The sequence below is a fragment of the Oncorhynchus mykiss genome, chromosome 21, assembly GCF_057628025.1.
Source record: "Oncorhynchus mykiss isolate SJ-2025 chromosome 21, ASM5762802v1, whole genome shotgun sequence".
NCBI classification, from domain to species: Eukaryota; Metazoa; Chordata; class Actinopteri; order Salmoniformes; family Salmonidae; genus Oncorhynchus; species Oncorhynchus mykiss.
In genome coordinates, this window is record NC_143042.1 from 37,081,317 (window position 1) to 37,103,535 (window position 22,219).

The following is a 22,219-nucleotide window of genomic DNA, read 5'->3' on the forward strand; positions in this document are numbered from 1 at the left end:
GTGCAAATCATTCCCAGAACAACAGCAAAGGACCTTGTGAAGGTGCTGGAGGAAACAGATACAAAAGTATCTATATCCACAGTAAAACAAGTCCTATATCGACATAACCTGAAAGGCCTCTCAGCAAGGAAGAAGCCACTGCTCTAAAACCGACATAAAAAAGCCAGACTACGGTTTGCAACTGCACATGGAGACAAATATCGTACTTTTTGTAGAAATGTTCTCTGGTCTGATGAAACAAAAATAGAATTGTTTGGCCATCGTTATGTTTGGAGGGAAAAAGGGGAGGATTGCAAGCTGAAGAACACCAACCGTGATGCACGGGGTGGCAGCATCATGTTGTGGGGGGGCTTTGCTGCAGGAGGGACTGGTGTACTTCACAAAATAGATGGCATCATGTGGAAGGACAATTATGTGGATATATTGAAGCAACATCTCAAGACATCAGTCAGGAAGTTAAAGCTTGGTCGCAAAATGGGTCTTGTAAATGGACAATGACCCCAAGCACACTTCCAAAGTTGTGGCAAAATGGCTTAAGGACAACAAAGTCAAGGTATTGGAGTGGCCATCACAAAGCCCTGACCTCAATCCTATAGAAAATGTGTGGGCAGAACTGAAAAAGGGTGTGTGAGTAAGGAGGCCTACAAACCTGACTGAGTTACACCAGCTCTGTCAGGAGGAATGGGCCAAAATTCACCCAACTTATTGTGGGAAGCTATCCGAAACTTTTGACCTAAGATAAACAATTTAAAGGAAATGCTACCAAATTCTAATTGAGTGTATGTAAACTTCTGACCCACTGGGAATGTGATGAAAGAACTAAAAGCTAAAATAAATAATTCTCCCTAACTGACCTAAGACAGGGAATTTTTACTAGGATTAAATGTCAGGAATTGTGAAAAACTGAGTTTAAATGTATTTGGCTAAGGTGTATGTAAACTTCTGACTTCAACTGTACCTGGTTAAATAAGGAAAACAGTATATTGGAGTGGGCTCCCACCCGGTTAAAGGGAAACCACTGAAAAACAATATTTTTGTATTTTCTTCCGCATTAGTCCACTTGATACAGTCCCAAAAAGTTTAGCATGTCAGCAGTCAAGTTTTCAAGATATTGGACTTTTAAAGTATTACCGGCCACATCATCATGATGATGCAAAATGCAACAAAATCAATATGATGACTCATACTCAACAGTCTTCATCTCAGTAACTCATATCTAATCTGTCAGAGCTACCTTCTGGAACATGAATGTTCCACCTAGGCTGCGTCTGAAATTCACTTCATAGTGCACTACTGTTAAAACAAGGGCCCATAGGGCTCGGGTCAAAAGTAGTAGGGAACAGGGTGCCATTTGGGACACAGACTAGAGAACACACTTGATGGCTGTACTGTTTTTATGGCTGTTCTTCTTTTTGATAAACCAATAACCTTAAAGTGTACCAGGGGAAGGGATGGTGAGAGAATGAAAGAGAAATTAAGATTCAATCCCTCTATGTTGACCTAGAGTGGTACCTTATCTTGAAATCCTCGTCTCGTTCCAATGTCAATATCCCGGTTGGGACGTGATAATAAAAGACTAATATATGAGGGGTTGGTGTAGTCGACCTACCAGTCACATCTTACATTGCTGACCAGACACTCTCGGAGTAGTGCACTATGTTGTCATGATGTGGTAGGTTTTGGTGTTAAGGCTTTCATTCAAGCCCTGCACTAACAAAGCTGATTCGTTTAAATGGTTTACCATTATCTTTATCTAACCATGTCAATTAAGGTAATTGAGAACACATTCTCTTTTACAATAACGACCTAATCGGGTATGTTAGTACTGGGCTGGAACAAAACCATGCTCCCCAAGTGGATATCCAGGACCAGAACCCGGATTAAAGAACAGTAGTTTAAAGTGTATCTACTCACTCTCACAGACAGTGCTGACTGGGGTCCATGTCTGGTCTGTCCTACAGGTGATGGTGGCGGTGCCCTTGGCCTGGTGACCCATGGGACAGGCGGGCGGTAACGACTGGCCCACGTAGAACAGCTGTTTAGAGGTGTTCACACCCCCACCGCTCACCTTCCATCCCGGGGGAGGGGGACACGGCTTGGCTGCATGGGGAGACCCAGAGTATAGTAGTATTGGAATACACTATAGACAGGTTTGACAAGTGTCTATGTGGGTAAAATGTTTGTGAGAAGAATACCAGTTGGAGACAACTCATGCTTATGCATAGAGTATAATGGCGGATTACAGACAGGTTCGGCATAAGCCCAGGTGCTACGTAGAAATGTCATAACAAGGTGTGTAAATGTTTGTGAGACTATGCAAGCTGTGTGCTCAGTGCTCTTAATTATATTATTTTCAGGTCGTTAGCTACTGACAAAGTCAGTTTTGAAACAGCATGTGAAAGAGTGATGATGTTGCAAAGTATCCCAATCGACTGTGCCGGCCCTCCCCTCCCTCTGTGGTCTGTGTAAACTGAAGAATGTGAGGTGTAGAAACACAACCGGTATCTCTGGTTGGTTTCAAACAGTCAGCGTGTAAATTGGGAAACAATTATACAACGGGGTATGTCTAATCCTGAATGCTGATTGGTTAAAACCGCTTTCCAGCCAGTGTCTATTCCACAAGTTACCACCGGCTAAATCTATGATGTTAAAATGCCTATTTACTCTGTTCCAGATTGTAAACAAATAGAAAGAACAGACCCTGAGATAAATTAATATAATAAAAACAGCAGCATGGATTGGCTCCTTTATTTTGTCTATGAATAGGGCCAGGAGGTATCCCTGACCATGTGACCTGTCCCATAAAAACTCCTGTAACACATTCGTGTTAGTTGTGATGTTGTAGTGATGTTGGTTTGTCTCAAAGTCTTACGTTGACAGAAGGGGAAGGTGGAGCTCCATGTCCCGTCTCCCATACACACCACCAGAGTATCCCCTTTTAGGGCGTAGCCTTTATCACACTGAAACGCAACAGCACGCCCGGTGGTCAGGTTCTCTTCCTGCACCCTGCCATTCAACAGCTCCTTGGGGATGTCACAACCCTGCCCAACTGAGAGGAGAGAGAGAGAAAGAAAGGTAGAGGGAGGGAAAGAGAGAAAGGGAGAGATATTTAGAGAAAATGTATTATGATTCTTTTCCATTGTCTATTTCAAATGCTCGAGTAGATTACAAGTTGCCCGTCTTAAATGCCTCAGAGGACAATATGATAAACCTGGAATAACGCGCCATCCACACCTTTACATGTTGGTGCAGGCAGGCTCCATGTTCCATTGGCCAGACAGGTGAGGTTCTGTGGGCCAACCAGATGTAAGCCAGGGTTGCACACGTAGCTGACGTTGCCCTGGTACGCTTCGTCCGATGTCTGTACCTCTGCATTCTCCACAGAGGGGGGTGGGCCACATGATACAGCTGAGGACACAGAACATTTGGATGTGGAAAACAGTAATCATTTCTGCTAAATTGGTGCATTTAAACGTATTCAATCACGCACGTTCATACTGTATGTAAATTGACACGAAGGAACAATTCCATTCTATATCAAAACTCACATACACGTGCGTGCACACACACACACTTACTGACGCACGTAGGCTGAGCCCCACTCCATGTTCTGTCTCCTTGACAGGTCTGTACAGAGTCTCCCTGTAATAGAGTGAGTAGCTGTATTACAGACACTGTGTATCTACACAAAAATAGACACACTGGGAATTGTGAATCTATCTGCTAACACAGACTCACAAAGCTCTCTCTGCTTCCATTATGACTCAGCATTCACTTTCATTAATAGTTTTGGGGAAATCATGTCATGTGATTTCCAGTAATAGGTCATGTTTCATGGTTCCACCTGTCACCAGAGGACGGCAGAGACGTCCCAGGGACATTAACGACACTCAGGCGTGTCCTATTTACTCATTATGATTTCGCTGTTAAAAGAGGTGTGTTTGCTGTTGTCCTTTGCTGAAGCTTTGAATTGTGTGCCATGTGCGCTTGTCGCCTGAGTGAGTTTTCAAGACATAGTGTCTGTTGTTTTCCCAGTGTTACTGCGATTCCTCCGTTGTCGTTTCTCAGTAAAGTATTATGTTTCTCCTTAACCACTGATTCCTCGTCTGGTCTCTTCTCTGCACCTGGGTCCAACCTCACCACGTCACAAAATGTGCCTTGGTAATGCACATAATGTGTTTGGCAGTCTCTCAGGTTTCACCCAAAGTAAGAGTGATAGTGACATTTATTTGATTTTTCACTATAGCAATCTCAAATCTACCATGATGCATTGCACTCTATTCTCTCTCAAAATATAATCATAATTCATATTATTATAACTTTGATTCAATGTAATTCCACCCTCAACGCCAGAGGATTTAAAAACTCCAATAGGCCTATTTCCTGTCGCATCATGGCTCGTATTTTAATCATACAATCATTTTATCCCAAATTGAAGCAAAATATTCTCTGTTTTGTAATAATACTCTATAATATTGTAATAATAGTGCAATAATATAATATCGTGATGGTATAATATTGTGTCAGACATTACCTTCATCTCAAACCCAGGCAGGCAGGTGTACAAGACAATGTCTCCGTAGCTGTAACTGTCCCCCTCAGTGATGCCATGTGGAAGAAGAGGAGGTTTTTCACAAACTACCAGACCACAGGAGACAGAGGACAGGCCTGGAGACCAGCTACCACCTAGCTACAGTACAACATAAAGAAAGAGTCATGAAATTAATTCATATTCAGTAAACTTTTAGCTAAATCACATGAAATGAAGGATGTGAATAACCCAGTAGTCAAAATAAAAGGTGATAAAATCGACCAGAGGTCAAGTTCTGACTAGGTTCTGTCTGTTATTTTTCAGTGTTCTGATGATGGCCTTTTGGACCAAAACATCAATGCAATTGATGAAAAAAAAAAAATGTCACCACAATTTTTTTGTTGACACAGTAGCAGTCTCACTTGGCACTCTGCCAGGTCTGGTCCCTGCAGGATGAACCCCGTTGGGCAGGAGAGGGTGACTACCCCCCCAACCGGGGTGAGGTCCTCCCCCGTGACCATGACGTGGGTGGGGAGGTTGGCAGGGAGCGGGCACGGAACGGGGCGGCACCTGATGCTTTGTTTAGACCAGGTGCCCTCAGACTGACAGCTCAGAGAGTCAGACTGGCTGGACAGCTCATACCCCTCATCACACCTAGAGAGAAGGGGGTGAGAGGGATATTAAATCTACTTGAATAGTGGTACTTATCTAACACAAAGATTGGACAAATAAGATACAGAAGTTCACATTCACCTGTATTGTATCTGGCTCCCAAAAGTGAATGTCTCTCCCACCACCTGAGCATGGGACACAGGAGTTGGAGCTCCACAAGAGACGGGCTCACAGCTGATCCTCACCTCCCCCCACCTGCCTTCCCTACCACAGGTAACATGGGGGTAGGACCCCTTCATCTGGTAACCTGGTCTGCACCTGTAGGTGACAGTGTCAGCTGCAGTGGCGCCGCCGCCCTGCTGGACAGCGTGCGGTATTGTAGGCGGAGCGGCCACGCATCTCCCCCGGCCACACACGGGAACACCTGGGCTCCACAACCCGCCCTTCTCACATGTTGCCGTTGATGGCCCCAGAATCTTGTAGCCCTCATCACAGTGGAAGGAGATCCGGTCACCGCAGGCGTGGTCGCGCCCCAGCACCACCCCGTATTTTAACATTGGAGGGGTGCAGAGGCAGGGGAGGCACTCTGGTACCGTCCCAACCCAGTGGCCCTGGGCAGAACAGCGGAGGACGGGGTCTCCGACAACCTCGTACCCTTCGAAACACACGTACTCTACGACATCATCGTAGTTAAAGCTGGAGCCGTTGAGGAACCCGTGACTGATGTCCTGCGGCGGGTCACAGGCAATGATGTCACAGCGAGGGGCAGGGCCTTCCCCCCAGAGTCCATCCCCGCGACACAACCGTGTGGGGTTGCCGCCGCTGAGGCTGTACCCCTCCTCGCACTTGTACCACACCTCATGACCGTAGCCAAAGTCCGAGCCCAAGACTTGACCATTTTGGATGGATGTTGGTCTGCCACAGTTTGCTGGGCGGCATTCAGGTGACCCTTGACTCCATGTACCATCGGCCTGACACACACTAACAGAGGGGCCTTGTAGGAGCAATCCAGCCCTACAGCTCAGCTCAACCTGTTTGCTAAACGTATATTCCTTCCCCTTCACAGTGACATCACTAGGGACGACTGGAGAGCCACATAAGATAGGCTCACACCACGGCTTCTCACCATCCCACCTAGCGTCTGCCTGACAGGTCCTGGTGTCGCCGCCCTTCAGGTTGAACCCGGAATTACACTCGTAGTGCAACACTCCCAGAAACAGGAAGGAATCCACGTGGGTCGAGCCGTTATCAATGTTGCCCGGGTCATCGCAGCTTATAGGTCGGCAGACAGGCGGTACATCGCTCCACCGTCGGCCCGCCACACACTGTCTGACTGACTCTCCCTGTAACTCGTATCCCTGCTCACAGCTGTACTTCACCAGGCTGCCCAGGGTTGTGTCTGTGATGTTCACAGAACCGTGGTCCGGGCTTGACGGCTCCTCACACTCTGCAGGGACACACATCGGAGCCGTCCCATTCCATCCACCATCCTCCAGGCACACCAAGGCCGTAGGGGCTGTAAGTTCGTAGCCCTTGTGGCAGCGGTACACTATCACAGTCCCATGCAGGAAGCGCATATCCATGAGTGAAAATGCCACTGTAGCGCCACCTATAGGCTTGGAGGTTATAGCTGCGTCCCTGCCGGCTAGCTCTGCGTTCGGATCCAAGAGTCTCAAATAGTCGCCGAAGTCGATATGAGGGGGCAGGCCGCAGTCAGAGGGAACACAGACTGGGACAGGACTAGACCAACCAAACTCTTCGCAGGTTAGGTGGTTCTGGCCAACCAATTGGAAGCCGGGGAAACAACTGTAGAAGATGGTGACGCCGAATTTGTGGTCGAGTCCCTCCACGAAGCCGTTGTCTATGGGGTTGGGCGGGGCGCAGTAGATCTGGACACACACGGGTGTTTCTTGATCCCACTGCCCGTTTGCCAGACACTTCAATGTCTCGGGGCCTTGGAGACGGTAACCACGGCGACAGGAGTAGGTGACAGCGTGGCTGAACTGCAGTTTGGTATACGCCACCTTCCCGTTGGGTATCTCTTTGGGGACGGAGCACTCGATTGGTCGACAAGAAGGCACGCCTCCAATCCATAACCCACTTTCACCACAGAGTACTGTAGCGTTGCCTACTAAAGTATAACCAGGTTTACAGCTGTAGAGGGCCGTGCTGAGATACATCAGTCCCTGAACGTCCACTATACCGTTAGCTATCTCTACAGGTTGGGGGCACTCTACTGGTATACACTCTGGGACAGGGCTGCTCCAGTGTCCATCCGCCTGGCAGGTCACAGACCCCTCCTTCCTCAGAGTAAACCCGTCCATGCAGGAGTAGCTCACCACCGAGCTGAAATAGGACGGGGCCGATAGCGGTGCTGACGATGGGTCGCCAAAGGCCACCTCGGGCGGCGGGCCGCAGAACACCTGCTTGCAGACGGGGAAGGTGTCATTCCACTCCTGGGCGGGGGTGCAGTGGAGGGTCCGGGCACCGTGGAGAACATACCCGTCCTCGCAGGACAGTTCCACAGTTCCGGAGTCAGAGTCTAGACTACGTAGAACCAGGTGGTTCTCCTCTAAGGGCGGCTCTGGACACTGGACCGGGGAGCAGTGCGGACGCCTCGTTTTGTCCCACTTGCCGTACTTCAGACACGTCCACACGGCGTCGCCAGCGATCTCATAGCCCTCGTCGCAGACGTATTCGACCTTGCGGCCCACCTCAAAGACAGAGCCTCGGTATTGGCCATGCAGGATGCTGGGCGGGGTGTCGCAGGTCAGGAGGTGGCAGACTGGCGAGTCGCCGTTAGACCACTGGCGGTTGGCCTGGCATAGTCGCACCGGACGGCCCGTCAGCCGGTAGCCGGCGTTGCATGCGTATGTCACCTTGCTGTTGAAGAAGAAACGGCCTTTGTTCTGTAGGGTGAAACACAAAAGAAGATGTTTTATTGTACAGCGAGGACACTGTGTTTTGACTGAGATTACGCAAGATCCCTTGCCAGAAGAAATGAGAAGGATATTTCTCTATGATCGAATTAGATGACCAAGAACAGGAACGAGTGGAAACAAAGTGGAACCTCTGAAATTGAACTTTTAGTTGTTTTTACTCAATTAATGGACTTACAAAATGTATAATGTTTTTATTTGTAATGATTACAGTTAATGTTTCTCCACACCTTTCTAGATTCAGCCTTGACATGAATTTGAGAGGAGGAACAACGTACCTGGATGAATCCATTTTTGAGGGGTGGGGGGAAGGGGCAAGAGACAGGCTGACAGACAGGTAGGACCCCTCCCCACTCTCCATTGGCCTTACATGTCCTCCTCTTCTCCCCTCGGATCAGGAAACCCTTATCACAACTGTACGCCACCATTGCTCCAAAACTATAGTTGGTTCCACTCACATACCCCCTCTCGATGCCAGATGGTTTGGAGCACCGCACCGGCACGCAACCCACATCGTACGGCGAGGGCATCCATTTCCCTCCAATCATGCATTTCAGCGTGGCGGTTGTGTTGAGGACGAAACCCTCTTCACATTTGTAGCTGACCTCTGTGTTGCTGGCATACTTGGGTTTATTGGCGGAGTCCAAGATGGCGTGGGGCAGGTCAGTCGGGCGCTGGCAGAAATTGGCAATGCAGTGAGGGTCCTCCTGGCCTTCGGGGGGTGCCCACACTCCCTGGGCGTTGCAGACCACCTTGAAATCAAGTCAAATCAAACTTTATTTAACTGCATAAAAAAAAAATTAACAACAAAATGAACGAGATCCAAACAAATGAAAGGGCAATAAAAGAGATGAATAACCTTAGAATTGTTGCCAGCGGTGTAGCCGTCTGTGCAGAAGTAGTTGGCCGTGTCCCCAAAGAGCTGGTGGCCGGCATGGGCAATGGCGTGGTCTATGGAAGGGGGAGGGCCACAGGATCGGGGGACACACTGAGCGGAGGTAGGACTCCATTGGCCAGTTGACAGGCACTCTCTGGTCTCTGGTCCAATCAGAGTGTATCTGTGGAGACAGAGACAATCAAATGTGGATCAGGACAGGAAGTAATAAATCCAACAAAAAATGAAAAGTAAAGATACAAAATGGTATAGCACTACTACCTGTACAACTACATACTGTAACAACTACTTGAACTGTAACTTGCCCTTAGCTCGAATTGCTGGAGAGATTACTTGAACTGTGACTTTAATGGTGATGATGCTAACACTGAGGTAGTCGTGTTCAGCCAGGTCTTACAACACTTGAGAAGTGTTGCCTGGAATATACAAGGCCTCAATTAAGTCAACATACTAACTTGTATCCTAATGGAATATGGTTGACTGTACATTATTTACCCTTCTTTGCAGACGTAATGCACCTTGTTGCCCAGGGCGTGGTCATCCCCGATGGTCGCGGCGTCTCGGAGGGCAGGAGGGTCTCCACAGTGGATGCTGGCACACAAAGGAGCAGGGCTGCTCCACTCTCCTGACGCCTCACACACCACCTCCTCAGAGCCCTGCAGTCTTAACACATGCACACATTTTACACACAATATATTTATACTCATACACACACTTTCAAACTCACTACATTGAGGGAGGAACTTCAATCTATAGAATGTCTTATTCTTTTCAATGGATAAGGATCTCATCTTTTTATGACACCTTCATGAACCTTTATAAGACCCATAATACTAGGATCAGTTTCACCTTTTATATTATGATGAATAAGATTATGTGGGCAGTTGGAGACCTGATCCTAGATCAGCACTCCCACTCGGAGACGCGATGTGGATATAAGACCAGAAATGATAACCCAGGACAGACGTCATCCTTACCTGTATCCCTCTGCACAGGTGTAGAGCACTGTGGACAGGTAAGTTGTCCCTTTGAGGGTGACATCTGAATTGTCTACGCGTGGAGGGTCCCCACAGGTGACTCGTTGACAGGCAGGGGGCGCTCTGCTCCACTTCAGACTGCCCTGACACCGCATATCATAGGGATCACCTGGGACGAACCCCGTAACACAGCTGAAGTGGACCAGAGGGAAATAAATACATTCATAATGGGAGAATACGGGAGACATGGCAATGTCAATAGAGGTTTATTTCAGCAACTATCTATCAGCCTAATGCTCATGGAAATGTGTTTGGTTGTTGATATCTTTACAGTAAGTAACACATACAGTATCTTAATGGGAGAGAGAATAGAGAACAGAATATATTACTGCAGCATTATCTCAACGCAACAGCACATCCGTATTGTTGTTTCAGCTAAACGGTCGCCTTTGTCAGTATGACACTTGTTATAAATGGCTGACGGTGGTACCTGAAAGTCACCTTGCTTCCAAACGTGAAGTTGGTCCCCATCATCACAGCGTTCTCTGGGACAGAGGGCCGTCCACAGGAGAGGGCTGGGGAACAAGACAAGACCGCGGGGGTTGATCAGTTCTAGGAATGGTCAATTTACAAAAATAAACTGCTTTTATGAAAGTTCTTTGGTAAATAATGTTTCATCATGTTATGTTGTTCTATAGTATAATGTCCTATTAGGTTATGAAACTTTGAACCAAGTCTTCAGTTCACCTGCCAGTATCCTCATATTTCAATGGGGTCTAAGAAACGTATATACAGTATGTCATATTTCCCACCTGTTGGAATCAGAGGACACACAGGTACAGTATAAAATCCTGGTACTGAAACCCTGGTTCTCTGTATAATATCCATGGTACCCCGTGCCTATGTGGTGTGACCAGGCAGGCCAGACCAGACTTGTGCTATACCGATCTGATTCCCCTGGCTTTCATAAGACTATGTGACCCAGAGACAGTGTGAGTTAGGGTTAGGCCCAGAAACAGTGTGGGTTAGGGTTAGATCCAGTGGCCCGGTTCAGAGGCAGATCTGAGATTAACAAAGGATCGATGGGCATAATCAGGATAATTGTGTTGTTTATAATGTTGTTGACTAAGTACCTCATTGAATGCAGTGGCTGTACCCTCTGGATATGAGGGTAGTGTTAGATTACTCAAATGGAAATGGACTGTCATGAAACTGGGTATTTCTGTATACATTATCATACTGTACATAATGTTGTATTGAGACAAGGTAGGGTTGGTACAGAAGATAACCCTACCAAGTCCATATTATGGCAAGAACAGCTCAAAGAGAAAAGCAAAGAGAAGCAACAGTCCATCATTACATCAGTTAGTCCAGAAAATGTCATAACTTTGACCCAGAGTTACCTCTGCTGCAGAGGATAAGTTCATTAGAGTTACCAGCCTCAGAAATTGCAGCCCAAATAAATGCTTCATAGAGTAACAGACACATCTCAGCATCAACTGTTCAGAGGAGACTGCATGAATCATGCCTTCATGGTCGAATTGCTGCAAAGAAACCACTACTAAAGGACACCAATAAGATGAAGAGACTTGCTTGGGCCAAGAAACACGCGCAATGGACATTAGACCCTTGAAATCTGTCCTTTGGTCTGATGAGTCCAAATTTTTGATTTTTGGTTTCAACCAAAAAGAGATGCAGAGTAGGTGAATCGGTGATCACTACATGTGTGGTTCCCACGTGAAGCCTAGAGGAGGAGCTGTGATGGTGTGGGTGTGCTTTGCTGGTAACACTGTCTGTGATTTATTTAGAATTCAAGGCACACTTAACCAGTATGGCTACCACAACATTCTTCAGCGATACGCCAACACATTTTGTTTGCGCTTAGTGGGACTATCCTTTGTTTTTCAACAGGACAATGACCCAGCACACCTCCAGACTGTGTAAGGGCTATTTGACCAATAAGTAGAGTGATGGAGGGCTGCATCAGATGACCTGGCCTCCACAATCACCCGACCTCAACCCTATTTAGATTGTTTTTGAAGGAAAAACAGCCAATTAGTGCTCATATGTGGGAACATATGTGGGAAAACATTCCAGGTGAAGCTGGTTGAGAGAATGCCAAGAGAATTTAAAATATAACATATATTTTGATTTGTTTAACACTTTTTTGGTTACTACATGATTCCATATGTGTTATTTCATAGTTTTGATGTCTTCACTATTATTGTACAATGTAGAAAATAGTAAAAAATACTGAAAAATACAGAAAAACCCTTGAATGAGTAGGTGTGTCCAAACTGTTGACTGGTACTGTATGTTGATGTTTTCTGTACCTCTACAATATGGGAAAACACCATTCCAGCTTCCTGTCTCCAGGCATTGGACATGCGATGAGCCAATCAGTTCGTAACCCTCCTTGCAGCTGAACACAACCTCACTTCCCATCAAGAAGTTACTGCCGTCCCGGTAACCGAACTCTGGTGCCCCCGGGTTCTCACACTTTACTGGCTCTAGATTGATAACATAAATACAGAGAAAAAAAACTACAAAGGTTTGGTACTGTAGCTACATACTGCACCTTGAAGCGCCAAAAGATATTCATGAATTCAAACATTTTGGTAAACTCTAGTTGTTTGATGATAAGGCATGAGAGGCATTGCTATACATTGATAAGGGGTTTTGTAGCTTGTGGTATAACTAAGAAGTGTCATTGCTGAGGCCCTGAGATTTTCCTGACCACAGGACCTGACTGGGGGAAACCTTGGGCTCAGGTGGTATGGTCCGGGCCTGCAGTATGCTACAGTACGTGTGTGTGTGTGTGTTTGTGTGTGTGTTACCTGTGCAGTTCTTCCCGTCTCCGGTGTAGGGGTGGATACAGGTGCAGGTATAAGAGCCGTCTGTGTTCTGACAGCTGGCGTGTTCATCGCAGTCTGAGCCCAAAGCACACTCATCCACATCTGTATGTACACATAGCATCATTACACACTGCAGTGGTTGAAAACATGTATTTATTGACATACACTAAATACGGTAGTTATACAAAACATTAGGAACATCTTTCCATGACATATACTACCATTACAAAGTTTGGGGTCACTTAGAAATGTCCTTGTTTTTGAAAGAAAAGCAGATCAAATTGATCAGAAATACAGTGTAGACATTGTTAATGACTATTGTAGCTGGGAATGGCAGATTTATAAAAATACATTTTAATATCTACAAGTACATTAGAGCGCCTAGTTGGAGAAACAGACGCCTCACAAGTCCTCAACTGGCAGCTTCATTAAATAGTACCCGCAAAACACCAGTCTCAATGTCAAAAGTGAAAAGGCTCCATGATCAATTGGCCTTTTAAAATGATACACTTGTATTAGCTAACACAACATGCCATTGGAACACAGGAGTGATGGTTGCTGATAATGGGCCTCTACGCCTATGTAGACATTCCATTAAAATCTGCTGTTTCCAGCTACAATAGTCATTTACAACATTAATAATGGCTACACTGTATTTCTGATCAATTTGATGTTATTTTAGTGGACAAAACATTTGCTTTTCTTTCAAAAACAAGGACATTTTTAAGGGAACCCAAACTTTTGAATGGTAGTGTACACTGACCAGGTGAATCCAGGTGAAAGCTATGAACCCTTATAGAGGTCACTTGTTATATCCACTTCAATCAGTGTAGATGAAGGTGTCGAACACAGGTTAAAGAATCATTTTTAAGCTTGAGACAACTGAGACATGGAGGGTGAATGGGCAAGACAAAAGATTTCAGTGCCTATGAACGGGGTATGGTAGTAGGTGCCACGTGCAACGGTTTGAGTTCGTCAAGAACTGTAACGTTGCTGGGTTTTTCACACTCAACAGTTTCCCGTGTGTATCAAGAATGGTCCACCACCCAAAAAGACAGCCAGTCAACTTGACACAACCGTGGGAAGCGTTGGAGTCAACACGGGTCAGCATCCCTGTGGAACTCTTTCGACACCTTGTGGAGTCCATGCTCCGACAAATTGAGGCTAACGAATTGAGACAGTTCATAATGTATATTCATCCAGTGTCTGAGTTTCATGTCTTACCCAGGCAGGCTGGTGGGTTTCCTCCCCACTTCCCACTGTTGGCACAGAGAACCTTGGCATCCCCCAGCAGGTAGAAGCCAGGGTTACACTGGTACACCACAGTGCTGCCTGCGTGGTAGTCAGAACCCTGGAATAGACCATGCTCCAGGGGCCGAGGGGGACCACACGTCACTCCTATGCAGGTAAACAGGTAAATATACACAGGTTAGGTTTTGTGAATGTGTTCAATGGCTATGTATCTACTATGGTTACGATAACGAAGATGGTAGGTATTAACCCATTCGGCACTCCTATAGATAGACAGTACACAGGTCATGATTTTATGATTTTTATTAGGATCCCCATTAGCCGACGCCAATGGCGACAGCTAGTCTTCCTGGGGTCCGACACATAACGAGAAAGACATTACAGACAAAAAGACTTTACAGTTTACATACATTTAAAACATGAACATAGACATTACAGACACAGATATATCAAATAAAAACAACTACAACTAAAGACACACAAATGAACACAAATAAAAACATAAACAATAGAACTAAAGAATAAAAATGTGTGTGTGTGTGTGTGTGTGTGTGTGTGCATCTATCAGTTACACATACATGTCAGAGGCATTGCGCCGTGAGGTGTTGCTTTATTTTGTATTTTTTTAAACAAGATTTGCTGTTCACTGGCGCTATATGAAATGGAAGGGAGTTCAATGCAATCATGGCTCTAAATAATACTGTAAGCTTTCTTGAATTTGTTCTGGACCTGGGGACTGTGAAGAGACCCCTGGTGGCATGTCTGGTGGGGTAAGTATGTCTGTCAGAGCGATATGTAAGTTGATTATACAGACAATTTGGACATTTTAAACACGTTAATATTTCCCACCAACAACAAAAAAACAATTTATGCAGTCAATCTCTCTTCTACTTTGAGCTAAGAGAGACCGACATGCACACGGTTGACATTAGCCATCTGTGTACATTGAAGGGAAAGATGTGCTGTTCTGGGCCAGCTGCAGATTTTCTAGATCTTTCTTTGAAACACTTTACTATATCACCGGGCAGTAGTCAAGAATAGATCAAAACTAGAGCCTGCAGGACTTGTTTGGTCGATTATGGTGTAAAGAAAGCTGAGCATCTCTTTATCACAAACAGACCTCTCCACATCTTTACAATAATTGAATCAATATGCTTTGGCCATGATCATTTACTGTCTAAGGTGACACCAAGAATATTAATTTCCTCTACTTGCTCAACAGACACACCATCCTTTTACCAGACTCAGCTGAAGTCTCGAACGTAGGGATTGATTAGTGCCAAATACAATGCTCTTAGTTTTAGAGATGTTCAGGACTAGTTTATTACTAGCCACCCATTCCAAAACGGACTGCAACTCTTTGTTTAGGGTCTATGGATAGATACAGTATCTCTCAGCCCATGATATGGTAGAAGATGTAAAGCCACAACATATACATTTCTTCCACTAACAGATGTCAATAACATCAAAGGCTGCACTACAGTCTAACAATACAGCTCCCACAATCTTCTTACCATCAATTTCTTTTAGCCAATCATCAGTTATTTGTGTCAGCACAGTGCATGTTGAGTGCCCTTCTCTATCAGAATGCTGAAAGTCTGGTGTGGCATTGTTCAAAGAAAAAAAAGCATTGTATCTGGTCAAACACCATTTTTTCCCCCCAACAGTTTGCTAAGAGCCGGCAGCAAGCTGATTGGTCGGCTGTTAGAACCAGTGCTTTACCATTCTTGGGTAGAGGCATGACTTTAGCTTCCCTCCAGGTCTGAGGACAAACAATTTTGCCGAGGCTCAGATGAAAGATATGACAAACAGGAGTGGCAATATATAGTCTGCTACCATCCTCAGTAGCTTCCTATCTCATTTGTCAACACCAGGTGGTTTCTCATTATCGATGGACAACAATCATTTGTCAGCCTCTTTGACACTAACTTTATAGAATTCAAAATGACAATGTTTTTCTTTCGTTATTGGGCATTTTATACATTAATATGATAGCTCACCGTTTGTTGTTTGGCATTTCATGTCTGAGTTTGCCCATGTTACCATTGAAATATGAATTGAAATAATTGGCAGATAGGCTCAATGGTTTTGGTGTGTGAATGCTTTCTGATGGTTATCCTCTACTACTGAGGTCATGCTTATGTATTTAGCTGACTCAAATGCAAACTCTGCTTTCTAATGCTTCTGTCTGTGTGTGTGTATGCGCGTGTGTGCTTGCCTGCGTGAGTGCATGTACGCACGCATGCGCGCGTGTGTGTCGAGGTGCATGGATGCATGTATGTGTGAATATAGTGTTAGGGTCTGTGTATGTCTAACTAATGGTCCCTCACGTTCACAGCGGGGCAGGGCGTGACTCCACTCTCCCTTGTTCTGACACTGAAGCAGCGGCTCCCCCACCAGGTAGAAGCCGGGATCACAGAACAGCTGCGTCTGAGAGCCGGGGCTGACAGCTGGACTGGACGCACGCAGGTGAGGCACAGCATTCTCTAGCAGGGGGCAGTCTGACACACAAACAAACGCAATTGAGGAGGAGAACGGAGAGGGTTAACGTTTCCACTAGACACGTGTTTATCCCCCTAATGGTTAAGGTTAGGACTTTGCCAGAGTAAGCTGATCCTAGATCTGTCCCTCACCAGCACAGAATATGCAGTCGGGGTTGGTCTTGACTCTCCCCACCACTCCATTGAGGAAGTCCGGCCACGCCAGGACGTTGCCTCTGATGTTGTTCCCCGGGCAGGTGTTGGCTAGTATTTTGATCTATGGACCCAGAGAAATATGGGGGTCACTTTATGCGACAGAGGTTTGTTTTATATGTTACACAGACATTTCAAACATTTGCCACCCAGAGATGCTAGTTTATGTACTGTAGTTAGTTATGTAGCCTGGACAACAGTCTTCTTCTGCTTGAGACTACTATTTTGTGTGTCAAACACGGTTAGCGTGGCAATGAAAAACAAGTTGTTCTAAAGCAGAAACAGACTTAGTAACTAACCTGGTCGTTATGTTTAGATAGTGATATACTAGCTACAGTTCTAATATGTGAGTCTGTAGTTCAGGTTGTCGAGCAGTAGCTAGGACAGTTGGATTTGTGCGTCAGTGGGATTTACTTGCTGTGGGTCGAGAACCCGGTCCCAGATGTGGAGCTGGCTGAGGGACCCGACGAAGGACTCCACGGGGTTGAAGCCCTCACCCCTCTGGTCCTGGTCCTGGCCCAGAACCAACGCCCCTCCACCTGGAGGGTAGAGGTCAAGGGTCAAAGGTTAACCACCTCTCTTGGTTTCTTCGGGTTCTGTGAAATGTGCCTTGGAAACCTAACCTCACTGCTATAATTTCATTAAGACCTGCAAAATAGCATCATTCTACTTTTTGATATGCTAAACTGTGCCCCACTTAGAAACCGTAAGCAGGCTACCAGGACACAAGGACACAATAAGCAGATACAAGATCAGGCTAAGGCACTACTGAAAATAGCACTACACCTGGGATGGTTAGCTGTGGTGCTATGATGATATATAGATTGACAATGAACTGCTACTTTATTTTGAGCAGGCTGACAGTAGCGCTACACTTGGGATGTAGGAAACTACATTATATGCATGGAACTATGAATACGGTGCATCATGACACTACGACACTAAGACCATAGCTATGAGCAGGCTGAGGATAGCACTACACCTGGGATGGTGGTGCCCACTGACAGGCCTTTCCCTCCGTCCGAGGGGTTGCCATTGATGTAGACCCTCCAGTCCCCGTCCCAGCTACGCCATGACACGCCGATGTGGTGCCACTGACCCGTGTTGACCGCCGGGCAGTCTGTGATACGCTCCTTACCGTTGACGTACAGGACCCACCTGGGGAACAGGGAGGGAGAGAGAGAGAGAGAGAAGTGGAGGCAGGGGGAGGCAGCAGAGAAAAGACAGAAAATAATATTGTTTTGTATTGTGTTTTGTGAGGACCCCGAGAATAGTACAGCTGTGGCTAGTGTCTTATGACAGCCGTAACATTTATGGGAAAGGGAAAGTTGTGTGTGTGTCTGTGTGGGTGTGTATGTGTCTGTGTGTGTGTGTGGCAGCACTGACCCGTTGTAGTCTATGAGCAGGAAGGCGTTGTCACTTCCCTCCACGGCGTAGGAGATGGGCGTGCCGTAATTGGTGGTGTCCGAAGACCTCATCCAAAAAGTACACGTGATCTCCGTCAGTGCCGGCATCATGCCGTCCATCATCACGTAACCATGGATACCTGACACCTCGAAGTCCAGGTTGAAGGATGTTGACATCTCTGAAGGAGAGAAAATGTTCAAGCCGGAAATTAAGTTTATCACGAAAAAGGTTTTATAAGTAAATAAATGGAGCAGTTGGATGGAGTCATTAAGGTTAGAAGGAGAGAAAAATGGTGAGAGAGAGAGAAATGGTTGACTACGAAAATGGATTTTGAAGTTGATATTGATCCATTTACCTTTCTCCTTTCTGAAAACAGGAAAGCTCTCATTATGATAGCCCTGTGTGAAACTAAATAGTGGTTTCACGAAGTGCACCTCTAAAATAGCACCCTGTTCCCTACATAGTACACTATGAAGACTAAAGAATAGGGTGCCATTTCTGACCCAGCCAAAGTTTTACTTCCATAAATGTTCTTCTTTGAGACTGTGGTAAAATCGCAATAAACACAAACTCCTCCACATCCTCTCTCTCTCTCTCTCTCTCTCTCTCTCTCTCTCTCTCTCTCCATGGCATCTATACCTGTCTCACACCTGGTTCCGTTGAACCCAGGAGGGCAGCGGCAGGTGTAGAAGCCCAGTCCGTCCACACATGTGGCCCCGTTGATACAGGGGTTAGCTTGACACTCATCCACATCTATCTGACACAGCCTGCCCCGGTAGCCCTCCACACACTGGCACCTGGACACAGAAAGAGACCAGTACGTCATATATACCTGTACAATACATTATGCGCATCAAACGCGTTGCTGTTCCTTGCACGCTGGCCTTCACTATCTTTCACTATTAAAAGCTCAACATATTGTCTAGATTTAAATATTTGTTTATCCAAAAAAACATCAACATGCAGATGAGTATGTTGGTAGGTGAAGTAAGATTTGGCAACTTGGTTGACAGCAGTCAGTCATATTTGATTATATTTTTGATGTAACCTTTATTTAACCAGGAAGCCCCGAAGGTCCGTAGACCTCCTTCCGCAAAGGGTTTTTATTACCTGAAGTTGTTGACGGCATCCCGACATGTCCCTCCGTTCTGACAGGGGGCGCTGTTACACTCGTCCACGTTGACCTCACAGCGGTCCCCAGAGTAGCCTGGGAGGCAGGTGCAGGAGTACCCCCCCTCCAGGTCGTCACACACACCCCCGTTCAGACACGGGCTGGACTGACACTCGTCTATCTCCAGCTCACAACGAGAACCTAGAAGAAGATCATGTTGTTGATCATAACGCCTTTTGCATGAATACAGGAGATCCCGATTAATTGCATTGTCGGCATTGAACGTTTGCTGCATAAACTGTAGCTGGCTTTTCATTGATGTTGCAAACAAATGTGGTTTTGCTGGTTTTGCCTTTGCTGTAGTTGCATGAAATGTGGCCGTTGATCATTATGAATGAAGGTAACTGAAGTGCCCAAGGGGTCTGGTAAAGAGGTAGAGGGATCCCACCTGTGAAGCCATCAGCACAGCTGCAGGTGTACTGGTTGACCTCGTCCACACACACTCCTTCATTCAAACAGGGGGAGGAGCTACACTCGTTCACCTCCGCCTCACACAGAGAACCTAGGACAGAGAAACGACATTAGCGAAAAGAAACGACAGTCCGTCATCAGGTCGGTTACAAATGACCAGCACTAAATGCCTAGGTGACAGTCTGCTCCTGCTTTAGCCAAGTCCTATGTCGTAGTCATGTTTGGCAAGGACTGATAGGACTGATGTTTCTACAGAAAAGAGACTGGTACCCAGGCTACTAAATGTCTAGGAGAGACAAGAAAATGAAAAGGGAATGAAGTGGAAGGGAGTGGAAACTGGGTACAAGACATTCATGATGTCCCCATACCTACAAAGCCTGGTCTGCACTGGCAGAGGAAGTCTCCCATGCCGTCCTTACACAGACCCCCATTCTGACACGGTGCCGAGTCACACTCGTCTATGTCACTCTCACACTTCGCCCCTGCAGGTAGAAATACATGTTCACAGCCTTATGACGAGACAACTGGCATTTTGGCCCTAACTTTGTATTGCTCCGACGAACGTTGTTTTGGACCGAAAGCCTACACACGACTAGAAGTTTGAATAGATGAAGAATGCATCCAGGGGTATAGTTTACCTGTGAAACCAGGTAGACAGGTGCAGATGTAACCCGCCCCCACCTCCTCACACGTCCCCCTGTTCTGACACGGGTTCAAGAAACACTCATGGAAGACCTGGGGAGAGGAACAGTGTTGTGGTTAGGAGTCATGTTTATGAATATGGAGTGGGAGAATTTCAGGACTAGGGGAGAAATGTATTCATACACTCCATAGTCAATAACCATGACCCCGACCTGGGTTCAAATACTTGAAGAAACATGAAATACTTTGAGCATTTGCTTGAGTCTGCCTGGAGTGCAACAGGTGGGTGGGGTTTTCAGTTTATAGGGTCCTTTCCGTTGGTTTATTGAGGCAAGCTCAAAGGCTGCCACTGCATTTTGACCAATCTGATCAGATCTCTTGCCAATGATTGGGCAGAAAGATCCGATTTGGACTGCCTGTGTAAAACGCAGCCAAACAGGCACAGAAAGTATTTCAAGTATTTGAAACTCAGGTCAGATCATAACTCATAACCATAGTGCAGTCAAGTCAACCTATCTGCTGTAAACCCCTTAAGGAGTCTCTTGAGGACATGGGTCAGTCAGTCTCACCTGGCTACTAGCCTGATAGCCCTGTGAAACCACCACCTCTGGGGCTGATGTCACACTCTCCTCCTTAGGCAGGAAACTAGAGCCAAAACCTGATGGAGAGATGGAGGGAGAGAGGGAGGGAGAGAGGGAGGGAGAGGGAGTGAGAGGGGGAGAAAGAAGAGGGGGAGGGAAGGAGGGAAGGAGGGATGAAGGGGGAAAAGGAAGGGAGGAAGGAAAGGCGGAAGGGGAGAGAGAGAGAGAGAGAGAAAAAGAAAGAAAGAAAGAAAGAAAGAGAGAAAGAAAGAAAGAGAGAAAGAAAGAAAGAGAGAAAAAGGAAAGAGAGAGAGACAGAGAAAAAAAAAGAAAGATAGAGAATCAGAGAAGAAAGGAGAGAGAGAGTTTCCACTCACCACCAAACTGGCAGACACTAACAAAGCTCATTTAGTCTGGTTGGCCACATCTACCAGCCACCGTTTGTTCGCACCCTTAAGGCTTTTAATTCCTCGGTTATTTCCATTCAGTAGTCACATGACGAAATCATTTCCATTCTTTCCTGATCCTTTTTGCAAACCCTTTTCCATTCAGTGGCTCAGTCTCAAACAATGATGTATGTCTATGGTCTTAAATTATACCCTGGTACCCATCCAGTGTCATTTTGACCAAAGCCATGTGTCAGTAGTCCTATGGGGGAACGCTATAGGGAAACAGGGTGTCATGAAGTACACTATAGTTCAGTTCATACTTTATTGGACATTTTTTTGATCTTTTTGGCTGCATATATAAGAAACAGGGCGTGATTTAGTGCACTGCATAGGAAATAGTGTGTGATTTTGTGCACTACATAGGGAATAGTGTGTGATTTTGTGCACTATATGGGGAATATTGTGGGATTTGAGACTTAGGCAGTGTAGTGTAACAGTAACTCACTGGAGCAGTGCTGTATCGCGGTGGCCCCGGTGACTGTTGTGGTGCCGTAGAATGGGCAGGAGAGGCAATAGGAGCGGCCGTGGTCTGGCTGGTAGTAGTCTCTGGGACAGGGGTAGCAGGGGACCAGCCCTGTGCGAGAGAAATGACCTGCCAAACATGGAACTGGAAGAGGAGAGGGAGGGAGGGAGGGCTAGTGTCACTAATGAAAGTATGGAAGTAAGCACAGTAATCACATTTTTATGCTAGGTCGGTGAGTTCAGTCTGAATGTAAATGCAGTCATGTCTGTGTTTCCTCTCCCCTCTGACTCTCTCTCTCTCTCTCTCTCTCTCTCTCTCCTCCCTCCCTCCCTCCCTACATCC

The 22,219-nt window shown here is 46.1% G+C and overlaps 1 protein-coding gene across 7 annotated transcripts in view; it reads right to left on the reverse strand.

The window, feature by feature from the left end:
• svep1 (sushi, von Willebrand factor type A, EGF and pentraxin domain containing 1) overlaps positions 1-22,219 on the reverse strand; it is a 132,941-nt gene that overhangs the window by 16,645 nt on the left and 94,077 nt on the right. For 5 of the 7 annotated variants that reach the window (XM_090214558.1, XM_036957868.2, XM_090214557.1 and 2 more), the window contains 27 exons: positions 21,860-22,021; positions 20,954-21,042; positions 20,381-20,477; positions 20,111-20,224; positions 19,720-19,833; positions 19,271-19,472; positions 18,800-18,957; positions 18,140-18,338; positions 17,736-17,911; positions 17,168-17,292; positions 16,694-16,817; positions 16,391-16,561; positions 14,034-14,207; positions 12,792-12,911; positions 12,288-12,464; positions 10,445-10,529; positions 9,955-10,146; positions 9,473-9,640; positions 8,942-9,140; positions 8,361-8,834; positions 5,285-8,052; positions 4,954-5,185; positions 4,535-4,690; positions 3,579-3,642; positions 3,235-3,408; positions 2,873-3,049; positions 1,915-2,100 (listed from right to left, as the gene is read on the reverse strand). In XM_090214558.1, coding sequence (XP_090070684.1) covers positions 1,915-2,100; positions 2,873-3,049; positions 3,235-3,408; positions 3,579-3,642; positions 4,535-4,690; positions 4,954-5,185; positions 5,285-8,052; positions 8,361-8,834; positions 8,942-9,140; positions 9,473-9,640; positions 9,955-10,146; positions 10,445-10,529; positions 12,288-12,464; positions 12,792-12,911; positions 14,034-14,207; positions 16,391-16,561; positions 16,694-16,817; positions 17,168-17,292; positions 17,736-17,911; positions 18,140-18,338; positions 18,800-18,957; positions 19,271-19,472; positions 19,720-19,833; positions 20,111-20,224; positions 20,381-20,477; positions 20,954-21,042; positions 21,860-22,021 — 7,077 coding nt within the window. Of the gene's footprint in view, positions 1-1,914; positions 2,101-2,872; positions 3,050-3,234; positions 3,409-3,578; positions 3,643-4,534; positions 4,691-4,953; positions 5,186-5,284; positions 8,053-8,360; positions 8,835-8,941; positions 9,141-9,472; positions 9,641-9,954; positions 10,147-10,444; positions 10,530-12,287; positions 12,465-12,791; positions 12,912-14,033; positions 14,208-16,390; positions 16,562-16,693; positions 16,818-17,167; positions 17,293-17,733; positions 17,912-18,139; positions 18,339-18,799; positions 18,958-19,270; positions 19,473-19,719; positions 19,834-20,110; positions 20,225-20,380; positions 20,478-20,953; positions 21,043-21,859; positions 22,022-22,219 lie in introns of those variants that run through there. The other 2 variants (XM_090214560.1, XR_016490317.1) reach the window with 2 other exon arrangements.